Below are 11,655 nucleotides of genomic sequence, written 5' to 3' on the forward strand. Positions count from 1 at the left end.
GACCCTTCTGCCGGGTGGAAGGCAGAAGCCTGACCGCGCTGGGCACCGCGGCTCCATCACCCACGCCTGCGGCTGAGCGTCCAGCGCAGCTCCCGGCGGAGGTATGTGTGCTGATGCCCACAGGTGCTCCCAGCCTCGGCTCTTTGGGGCCAGCGGCCGGCCTCAGTGTTCCCACGCCGACCGGCCCGCCCCTGGTGTGACCTCGGGTAGAGCAGTGTCCCCTCTGCGGGCATGTGTTTCCCGGTGCTCCTGGGGCTCCCGTGGGTGCGCAGTGATGCCAGGAGTGAGGGCTGTCCCGGCTCAAGTGGCCCAGGCCACTCCCACGCTCCCTTCAGGGTCTCGCTGGCTGTTCCAGACGGCCTCGAGGAGAAAAGCCCTTTATCTGTGTAACAGTGGGGAGCGCCGGGCTGTGAGGGGCGGCGGGGCTCGTCCCCAGCTCTGGCACTGCTGGCATTTACTCCCCAAATCCCCGGACCCAGGAATTGTTCCCTAGGCGCTCAGAAAGTGGGCAGGAGCCACCCCGCTTTCTGCAGTAATCCCTTAAAATTGGTAAAACAATTTCTAAACGGAAGACAAGACAGCGTTGCCGTGAATGCCAGTGACTGCGGTCCTGGTGTGGTTGGGCCCGGGGTGGAGCCTCGGCAGCCTTGTGCCTGCGCCGTCCCGGCCAGCCCTCCCTCTAGTCCCGCGTGGGCTGCGCTGCACTTAGGGCCTCCGGGGCTCCAGTGACCGTTCAGGCCGAGACTATTCTCCTCCCTCCCAGAATCGCTGGGGCTGGTTCAGGAGGGCCCAGGACAGCTGTCCCTGGGAACCGACCGGTCTCCTGACTGTTACACTAGGGTGACAGTTTCGCCGTTCCTCCCAGTGTGAGATGTTGTCCCCGCCCCACAGATGTGGACACACGTGCAGGGGTGGGGAGGTGGATCCCATGAGCCACGCCTGCAGGCTTGTGGTGTGTGAACCGCCATCGTGCTTGTAGGCGGTGGGATGGGGCATCAGCGTGGCGCACACACCTAGTGCTGCATCGTACCCACTGGTTTCAGGCAGGGAAAAAGCCACGCTCGTGGTTTGTTTCCGTGCAGGTGTGTCCCAATTTGCACTTGGCCGTGCCGCCTGGGAAGAAGGCCACCCTGGAGGTGGCTCTCCTTGACCTGGTGGGCAGGCACTGGAGTGGCTGCAGCCCCCTGCACAGCAGCGAGGTGTTCCTCGGCGAGCTGGCCCAGGGCTCTGCGGGCAGGTGCTTGCGCCCCACTGCAGGGCGCTGGTCCCCGTGTCTCGCTGGACCGCCTCACTGGCGTCACTGCCTCACTGTGCTGCAGGGAGCGTCCTGATGGTCCTCTTCACAGCATCTGGGTTCTCGGGAGGTGGCAGACATGGAGGACTCCACGCGGCCTGTGGCTGTCGTTTCCCACCTGCTGACGCTCCAGGCTTCCTGGAGGTGTGTCATCAGCCAGTGGTGTTGGCATCGCTCTTCCTGGGTGTTTGCTTCTCCTTGCTCTGTTTTTACGTGGGGATTTGGAGAGACTAAAATGCTGCCGCTGTCTTCTCCGAATCCTCTGAGCATTTGACTGAATGCAGGGCCCTGGATTTGCTGACCTTTTGGTGGCAATGATTTGAGGCCCAGGAAGATGTGGCCCCTCCCCAGAGGGGACTTGGGTTTTCTTCTGCCTGGTGCCTGGGTACAGGGGCACACAGGGGACCCCACATCCAGAGTCAGGGTGTGAGACGGGGACATGCTGTGTCCCCAGGGCCACCTTCTCTTTCCCCACAGCCTGATTGTAGCCTCACGTGCCCCAGGGGGAGCAGGGACCTGCCAGCTCTCTCCTTCCAGCAGACCCCGATCTGCCTGGATCTCCCAACTTAGCTGCACCATAGGCTCGAGCCTTCCACTCAGTGTCTTGGCCCCTCAGCTTCACCTTCTGGAATCAGGGCGCCCTGAGAAGCTGGCGGCCCTGGATCCTGACCGCATAAACCTACACCCTGTCAGGGCTAGCAGCAGGACTGTCTGCTTTCCCAGTCGTGGAGCAGGGCCAGGCCTGGAGCAGCAGTCGGTGCTGTGTGAGAGCGCGTTCAGGCAGACCTCCTAATGGTGGCCTTTCCCTGAGGCCCCTTCTCTAGGTCTCTGAGACTGTTGCTCTTTGCCTGTTGGTCCTCATCCACGGCGGGGGATAAAGAGGCCTGATGAGGTCATTTCAATGGCGTACGTGTCCCTTTTCCAGTCTCCATGCCGGTCAGTGTTTTTGAGCCATGTAGCCCGTGTTATTCAAAATGCATTGAACATGTTTTGTTTACACTCATCCTTTCAACATAGATGTTGTAATAATGTTTGATTCTTCTAGCTCAGGCAAGACACATCTTGTCATCTGTCCAAGAGTTTACAGCCACTCAGGACAGTTCAATAACATGTGAGTGAAGAAATTAGCTCCCTGACTATGGAAAATAAGTCTTTGCAGAGTCGCCTTGCTGAGCTACAGCAGCAGTGTAGCGTGAAGATGAGTGAGGTGGTGTCGGAACTCAGCGACACTCGGAAGGAGATGGTGAGTTAGTTCCGTTTGTTCACAGATGGAGCAAAATGTAGGGTTTTTTTGTTTTGTTTTTTGCGGTACGCGGGCCTCTCACTGTTGCGGCCTCTCCCGTTGCGGAGCACAGGCTCCGGATGGCGCAGCCTCAGCGGCCATGGCCCACGGGCCCAGCTGCTCCGTGGCATGTGGGATCCTCCCGGACCGGGGCACGAACCCATGTCCCCTGCATCGGCAGGTGGACTCTAAACCACTGCACCACCAGGGAAGCCCCAAAATGTAGTTTTGACATCACAGAATGAGGGTAGCTTCTCAACGCTGCTTCCCCTTACAGCTGTTGGGCACAACACCGGGGCCCCTTCCTGCCCTTTGCAGGACGCGAACCCCCTCCCCCACCAGGCTCTCCTCACCCCCAGGGACTCCAGCTGCCCTTCAGGGACGCAGCGTGACTCTGTCACTCCAGGACCCCTCATGACAGTGATTGCAGATGGCAGCATTGCCACTTGTCCCAGCTCTGCCTCTCCTGGGCAGCTGCGTTCTGTTCTGAGAGAGGCCGAGTGGGAGAGAAAAAGAGAGAGTGAGGCTGGGCTGGAGGTGGAGTTTCTGTGGCCCCAGTGTTCCCTGGCTTAGGCTCCCCAGAACACTGGTGAGAGAGGTTCCAGTTACCTGGCTGTCCTGTCTGCACTAGCCAGCTATGAGACCAAGGTGTCCTGTTGGACCTGTGGGAACTCTGCCACCAGGTGGCGCTGAAGGGCAGCCAGAGCCGGCACAGTGTGGGCCTGGCAGTGGAGCCCACTTCCTGGCTGAGGCTGCCCTCGCCTTTTGTAACCTCACCATGAGACCATCACTCATAAATGCCTACACTAAAAAGGAAAAACGATCTCAAAATCTCAAATAAACCAGCTAACTTTACAGCTAGAGGAACTAGGAAGAACACACTGAATCCAGAGAAAGCAGAAGGAAGGAAATAATAAAGATCATAGCAGAAAGAAATAAGAGAGTAGAAAAGCCACAGGAAAACAATGAACAAAACGGAGTTGGGTTTTGAAAATATACAAAACCAATAAACTCTTAGCTAGACTAAGAAAGAGAGGAGATTAAAAGTCAGAAATGAAAGAGGAGGCATTACAACGGATGCCTCAGAAATAAAAAGAGTCAAAGAATGGTTATATACAAGCACATTGGAGAACCTAGGAGAAATGGATAAATTCCTAGAAACATACAACCTACCAAGACTGTATCAAGAAGAAATAAAACCTAAGAGACCAATAACAAATGAGATGCAACAATAATCAACCTCTTAATAAAGGAAAGTCCAGGACCAGATGGCCTCATGGCTGAATTCTATCAAACATTCAAAGAAGAATTAATACTTATCCTTCTTAAACTTCCAAAAAAATAGAAGTAGAGGGAATACTTTAAAACTAATTTCATAAGGCCAGCATTGCCCAGATACCAAAGCCAAAGACACTGCAAGAAAAGAAAACCACAGGCTACTATCTGATGCACATAGATGTAAAAATCCTCAACAGAAGACTGGTATACCAAATTCAGCAACACATCACCACCAAGAGGGATTGTCCCCTGGAATGCCAGGTTGGTTCAACATACACAAATTAATACTCTACATTAACTCATGGAGAGATAAAGACCACACAGTCATCCCAAGTGATGGAGACAGAGCATCTGACAGAGTTCAACATCCATTCATGATAAGAAAAAAACTCAACAAAATAGGTGTAAAAGAAAATTTCCTCAACACAATGAAGGCCATCTGTGAGAAGCCCTTGGCTCACCTCATGATCAGTGGGGGAGACTGAATGCTTTTCCTCTGAGACCCAGTATGAGACCAGGGTGTCCAGTCTGCAGCTTCTCTTCCACTGGAAGTACAGCTGACCCTTGAACACGTGGGTTTGAACTACATGGGTTCATTTATACGTGGATTTTTTAAATAGTAAATACTATAGTACTACACAATTGGAAGTTGGTTGAATCCACGGACACAGAACTGCAGATTTGGAGGGCTAACTATAAATTATATGCAGATTTTCAGCTGCAAGGAGAGTCGGCTCCCCAGCCCCCCGACCCCCCGTGGTTCAGGGATCAACTGTACTAGCAAGAGCAAGCAGGTGAGAAAAAGAAACAAAAGGCATCCAGATTGGAAAGGAAGGAGTAAAGTTACCTCTGTTTGTAGATGATGTGATCATTCATGTAGAAAACATTAAAGACTTCACAAAAGAAAAGCAGAACAAATAAATTCAGTGAAGTTGCAGGATACAAGGTCAGCACAACAAAAATCATTCTAATTTCTTTATACCAATGATTGTTCCCAAGCCATTCCATTTATAGCATCAAAAAGAATAAAATACTTAGGAATAAATTTAACCAAGAAGGCTAAAGATCTTAACACTGAAAACTATAAAACATTGATAAAAGAAGTTGAAGAAGACAAATGAGCGGAAGGATATCCCATGTTCATGGGTGGAAGGTTGTTAGTGTTAAAATGTCCATACTGCCCAAAGACATCTACAGTCGCAGTGTAAGCCCTATAAAAATTCCAATGGCATTTTTCACAGAAATAGAAAAGACGATTCTAAAATTTGTATAATTATTTTTCTTTTAATTTGTATTCTTCTTTTTGTAGTTCCACAAAAGAGCCCAAATCACCAAAGTGATCTTGAGAAAGAACAGAGTTTCAGGCATCACGCTTCCTGATTTAAAATTATATCACAAAGCTATAGTAATCATAACAGTATGGTGCTGGCACAGAAACAGACATAGATTACTGGAACAGAATAGAGAACCCAAAAATAAACCCACACATATATGTCAACTAATTTTTGACAAGGGCACCAAGAATACACCACGGTGAAAGGATGATCTCTTCAGTAAATGGTGTTGGGAAAACTGGATGTTCACAGGCAAAAGAATGAACTTGGACCCTTATCTTACAGCACACACAAAATTCAACTCAGAGTGGATTAAAAATTTAAATATGAGACTTGAAACTAAAACTCCTAGAAGGGGCTTCCCTGGTGGTCCAGTGGTTAGGACTCCACGCTTCCACTGCAGGGGGCATGGGTTTGATCCCTGGTAGGGGAACTAAAATCCCTCATGCTGCGTAGTGCGGACAAAAAAAAAAAAAACCTAGAAGAAAACGGGAAGAAAGCTCCTTGACATGGCCTTGGCAGTGATTTTTTGGATGTAACACCAAAAGCAAAGGCAACGAAAGCAAAAGTAAACTAGTGGGGGACTACCTCAAACTAAAGGTTTCTGCAGAGCAAAGGAAACCATCACCAAAATGAAAAGGTAGCCTATGGACTAGGAGAAAATATTTGCAAACCATTTATCCGATGAGGGGTTAATATACAACTCAATAGAAGAAAAAAACCCAACTAAAAAACGGGCAGAGGACCTAAAAAGAAGACATACAGATGGTCAACAGACATGTGAAAATGGTGCTCAGTATTACTAATCACCAGGGAAACGCAAATCAAAACCAGAGTGAGCTCACCTCACACCTGCAGAACGGCTGCCATCGAAAAGACAAGGTAACAAGTGGAGGGTGTGGAGAGAAGGGAACCCTCGTGCACTGTTGGCGGGAATGTATGTTGGTGCAGCCGCTGTGGAGAGCAGTATGGAGGGTCCTCAAAAAACCCACAGTAGAACTAGCATATGATCCAGCAATCCCACTGCTGCGTATTTATCCAAAGGAAGTGAAATCAGGATCTGGAAGAGATGCGTGTACTGCCATGTTCGCTGCAGTATTAGTCACAGTAACCGAGGTGTGGAAGCAGCCTAAGCGCCCTTCAGTGGATGAGTGGGTAAAGGAGACGTGGTGTATGTGTACAGTGGGACATCACTCATCTTTAGAAAGACGGGAATCCTGCCATAGACCTCGAGCTAAGTGAAATAAGTCAGACGTGGGAAGAAAACAAACTCCGTGGTCTCCTATGTGGAGCCTAAGAGCTGAGCTCATAGAAGCAGAGTAGAGCGGTGGTCACCGGTGGTGGGGAGGTGGGGGAGTGGGGAGATGCTGGCCCAGGGCACAGAGTGGCAGCTCTGTAGGCGACTAAGTCTAGGGCTCCAAAGCGTGCCTGGTGGTCACAGTGAACAAGACCGCATGGAATCTGGAAATCTGCTGAGAGACCAGATTTCCAGTGTTGTCATCACCCCAACAATGGTTACTCTGTGAAGAGAGGATGCGCGTATTACCTCGACTGTGGCCGTCACTATGTACACGCACGTCAGACCATCGAAGGGGCACCTTAAACGTGTATAATTTTTACTTAAAGACCATCGTGCATTCAGCATGGTGAGGTTTTTGCCTCACGATCATTATGGTTCAGTTTAATTGTATGGAAACTATTTAAGTGTTCTTTCGTTTTAGTTTTATTTATTTATTTTATAGCCAAAATAAGTAAATTTGACCCATATAGTATAATTGTTCTTTTTGGTCAAGCTCGTATGTTGTCAGGGTTGAATGTGGGGGCCGTGGAGTTCGGCTGCCCGGTGTGAATCTGGTCACCCTTGTGCCATGTGATGGGCCCACGCCTGTGCCCTGGTCCCTCGGCGGCCGCTGAGGTGACACCTGTGTGCTCAGTGGTGTCGGCGTTCCCAGCGCGTGGTCCTACCGGTGTTGCTGTCCCGCGTGGGCGCACCTCCTGGCCGTTCTCTGCCTTGCCCTCCACACGCTGCCGCCACCTGGCACCCTGCCTGCCATTGACCGCTGTTAGTCCCCTGAGCGTGTGATGCTTCCTCTCGTGCTTTTCCCCTTTGTACCTGCTCTCTCTCTCTCTCTCGCTCTGCTTTGACTGACACGAGCATAGCCACCAGCAGCTTTCTTCCATTAGTGTTGCTATGGTGTATCTTTCTTTTTCCGTCCTTTTAATTTATTGGGGTGCTTATATTTAAAGTGGGTTCCCTGTAGGCAGCGCACACTTGGGTCTTGCGTTTTTAATCTAACTAACAACCTCTCCCTTTTCTTTGCAGTAGACTTTTTAAAAAAATTCAATTGATTTAAACTAAAAAGCAGTAACGGTTCACCCCCTTCCCCCACCCCTAAGCTCTGCCTCTGGCAGGCACCAAGTTCTCTGTATCTGTGGGCTTCACTTCGTTTGTTTGTTTTAGATTCCACGTGTGACTGAGATCACATGGTATTCGTCTTTCTCGTTGTAACATACAGCGCATCTTCTTTATCCATTCATCATCTATTGATGGGCGCTGAGGTCGCTCCATAGCTTGGCTATTGTAAGTAATGCTGCTATGAACACGGGGGGTGCACATATCTTTTCAAATTAGTGTTTTTGTTTGCTTCAGATAAATACCCCGAAGTGGAATTGCTGGATCTGGTAGCTCTGATTTTAAATTTTTGAGGAACCTCCATACTGTTCTCCGTAGTGGCTGCACCAATTCACATTCCCACCAACGGCGCACGAGGGTTCCCTTTTCTGCACACCCTTGGCAACACTTGTTATTGCTTGTCCTTTTGATGAAGCCGTTCTGGCAGGTGTGGTGACACCTTGCTGTGGTTTGATCTGCATTTCCCTGATGACTAGCGATGCTGAGCATCTTTTTATGTGCCTGTTGGCATCTAGATGTCTTCTTTGAAAAAATGTCTGTTCAGGTCCTCTGCCCATGTTTAAATCAGATTGTTTTTTCACTGTTGTGTGAATTCTTTATATATTTTGGATATTAACGCCTTATCAGACAAATGCTTTGCAAATATTTTCTCCCAATCCGTAGGCTGCCTTTTCATTTTGTTGATGGTTTCCTTTGCTGTGTAGAAGCTTTTTGGCTTCTGTCCCGTGGTTAAGAGGGTGGGCTGTAGGGATGGCAGCAGGTACTGAACCCCCTGTGTTAGGTTGTCTGTTGCTGCGTAACAAGTCACCCCCAGTCACACCTCAAACAGCACACGCTTACCCTGTGTGGTCTCTGTGGTCAGAGCCCAGGGTAGCTGAGCCGTGTGTCTTAGGGCCTCCTGAAGTTGCTGCCAGGCTGTCACTTGGCGCTGGTGTCTCCTCTGAAGGCTCCTGAAGTTGCTGCCAGGCTGTCAGTCGGTGCTGGGGTCTCCTCTGAAGGCTCCTGAAGTTGCTGCCAGGCTGTCACTCGGCGCTGGGGTCTCCTCTGAAGGCTTAGCAGGGTGCAGGTCCTCCACGCCCACTCCAGGCAGCCCCGCAAGTCCTCACGATGCGGCAGCTGATGGGGAGGGTGCCACGTGGTGGCTTCTGTGTGTTGTGTGTGGCGGGGACGGGTCTCCTCCCGGGCGTGAGCACCCTCTGTGCTCAGTCCCCCCGTTTGTAAAATGGGAGTGGAAGTAGCCACAGGGTTGCTGGGAGACAAGTGTCTGAAGTGTCTGGTGCTTATCATCTTATCAAGACAGAGATCCTACACAAAGCTTCATTTTTAGAGGCATAAGTGAAAAATAGTGAAGTGGTACCGGCATCCTCTGGGTGTCTGCACACAAATGGCTCTCGCATCCAGGAAGGGCTGCAGCCCCAGCCTGCGTGGTCACCGGGCGGTGCGTCGTCCCCATGGGCACAGCAGGCCTGTCAGCCCGGAGACAGAGGACCGTGGATTTGGGGGTTTGGGCAGACGAGTAGTGGCGCCCCTTCTCCTTACACTGTGCAGTTTGGGACCACTTGGATCCAGACAGACGGGCCCCAGATGCCATCTTTGTAGCGATGCAGTCTGCACAGAGTTTGACTCGTCTGTTTGGCATGCGTTGCTCTGTGTCTGCAGGATCACCTGAGGCAGCATCTGGGCAGAACTCTGGAGGAAAGCAGTAGCTTGAAGTCTCTTCTGTTCAGCGTGAAAAAAGAAGTGAGAAACGCCGACGCTCCATCCACACTGAACTTGCAGATCACTGGTGAGTTCACGGTTTACTTGTACGTGTAAGAGTCAGGATTTCACAGGATTCAGACTCAGCAAGTGCAGTGAAGCGGGGTCGGAGCCCCCAGCCCTGCCAGGGCGGGCACGCGTGCCCGGGACCGTCTCTCTCTGAGCTGCTGAAAGGCCACGGGGCCCTCCCCGGGGCGTCCTCCTCCTTGGTTACGGCTCCTTCCAGACGCAGGGCATTTTTGTTTCCCTCTTCACTGTCTTGGATTCTGTTTTGCCAGTTTTGCAAAAGTGCCCTTGGGATTTCGAGGTGGGGTGCAGCCTGCTCTGGGGTAATGTGAGGTGACGTGGGGTCCCACAGGGGCTTCAGCCTGAGTGTCTGCTCTCGGGAGTCTGAAACTTCTTCCTAAAGGACCGGGTGGTAAGCATCTCAGGGCGTGAGCACAGTCACAGCCGAGACCCTCCGGGGCCCGCCGCCCGGTAACCGTCCCCACAGCCCTTCACCCCAGTCCTGTGGGCTGCCGGGGTCTTCTTCCTGAGGGCCCTGCTGTCCAGCAGCAGATCAGCCTAGGACCTCTGGCTGGCGCCAGGCCCACCTCCACCTGTCTGCTCCACACCGCACGCACCCCTCAGGGGTGCCCGGAGGGCAGAGTCCCGGGGCTTCATCCCCAACAGCAGGGGCCGGCGCTGGGCCCTGGGTGGCATGATTGCAGGTGGAGAGGGGGCTGCTTTGTTCACCCTGATGACCTTTTCCCGTGTTTCCCAGGTGCGCTTTAAACCCTAGAATCATTTTAGTTTCCAGAATGTGGGAGTGTTGGGACTTCCCTCGTGGCGCAGTGGTTAAGAATCCGCCTGCCAGTGCAGGGGACACGGGTTCGAGCCCTGGTCCGGGAAGATCCCACATGCCACGGAGCAACTAAGCCCGTGCACCACAACTACTGAGCCTGTGCTCTAGAGCCCACGAGCCACAGCTACTGAGCCTGCATGCCTAGAGCCCGTGCTCCGCAACAAGAGAAGCCACCGCAGTGAGAAGCCCGTGCGCCGCAACTAGGGAAAGCCCGCGCGCAGCAATGAAGACCGAACGCAGCCAAAACTAAATAAATAAATAAATAAAAATTTTAAAAATGTGGGAGCACATTTCACTGAATATTGCTGCTTCTTTTCCCATCAGGATTTCAGACAAGTGTGAAGCGGCTCTCCGGGGAGATTGTGGAACTAAAGCAGCGTCTGGAGCACTATGACAGGATCCAGGAACTCACCCAGATGCTGCAGGAGAGCCGTAGGTGCCTGCCCGGGGCAGCGGGCCGCTGGTCCCGAGCCCACATGTGTTGCTGAGTTGACTCGGAGCTTGTGTGAGCTTCTGCGTCTTACTGAGCCGCGAGGTCCTTCCTGCTGCAGCTTCCTGGGAGGTGTTAAGGGGGGACGAGGGGCGAGGGAGAGGTGGTGCCGTGTCCTGGAGGCCTGCGCGTGCCCCCTCGGCGTGGTGGTTCTCGGTTGTTCTCGCAGAAACAGATTCCACCTTTGCCCCCAGCTCGGATTTTGTGAAGAGACCTGCATGCTGGCAAGCGGGTGGGGCTGCGGAGGGGAAGCCGCGACAGTGGGGGGCAGGCCTGAGGGCAGCACTCCCGCCCCACCCTCCCTTTTCCTCTGCTCTCCCCCCGCCCCCTTCTCACTGTCGGTCGAGGTCACCACGGCGGCCCCGGCTGTGACCTTGTGGGGATTGGAGGCCACAGGCCCCTGGGCCCATCCCAGCACAAGCCCCGCAGGGGAGGGCAGGCAGGCCGCAGGCGGGTGGGCTCCGTGGGCTCGGTGTGGGCAAGGCAGGGCCGCAGCGCCTCTCCGAGCAGCAGGCGGGTCGGTGCTGAACCTCCGCCTGGCCCGTGGCTCTCCCAGTGTCCCGGCAAACGGGGTTTGTCGCTGGCGTGGCCAGCTTTGTGGAGAACGCGGCCCCGCGCTATCTGTGGCTCGCGGCGCCACGGAGGTCCCTCAGTCAGTGCCAACCGGGTTAGCTGGCAGCCTGGAGACGGGGTCGGCAGCGTGCAGCTCCACTTCCCTGCTGAGATTCCTCCAGAGTTAAAAACGGCCACAGCATTAAAGAACCCAGGCCTTTCCTATTATGCCGTGTCCGTGTCAGAAGTGCAGTTGCCCGCGAATTAGAAATTTCCATCCTTAGACCTTTTCTAGAACTGGCGGGGAGACGCAGCCCCGCCAGGCGAGGGGCAGAAGCAGGGCCAGCGCGAGGGCCCTCGGGGCGGGGATGGGGCCCGGGGCTGAGCGCTGTCCCCTGCCTCGTCTCCAG

General features: G+C 52.9%; 1 protein-coding gene across 1 annotated transcript in view; it reads left to right on the forward strand.

Annotated features, from left to right (window-relative positions):
• Positions 1 to 11,655, forward strand: part of CEP72 (centrosomal protein 72) — a 39,231-nt gene that overhangs the window by 20,043 nt on the left and 7,533 nt on the right. The window contains 6 exon segments of the mRNA XM_089908355.1: positions 124 to 206; positions 946 to 1,209; positions 2,340 to 2,404; positions 2,406 to 2,537; positions 9,261 to 9,387; positions 10,528 to 10,639. Coding sequence (XP_089764481.1) covers positions 124 to 206; positions 946 to 1,209; positions 2,340 to 2,404; positions 2,406 to 2,537; positions 9,261 to 9,387; positions 10,528 to 10,639 — 783 coding nt within the window.

Source organism: Delphinapterus leucas, chromosome 3, assembly GCF_059928025.1.
Source record: "Delphinapterus leucas isolate spDelLeu-1000000601 "Yukka" chromosome 3, BTC_Dleu_Yukka2, whole genome shotgun sequence".
Lineage (NCBI taxonomy): Eukaryota > Metazoa > Chordata > Mammalia > Artiodactyla > Monodontidae > Delphinapterus > Delphinapterus leucas.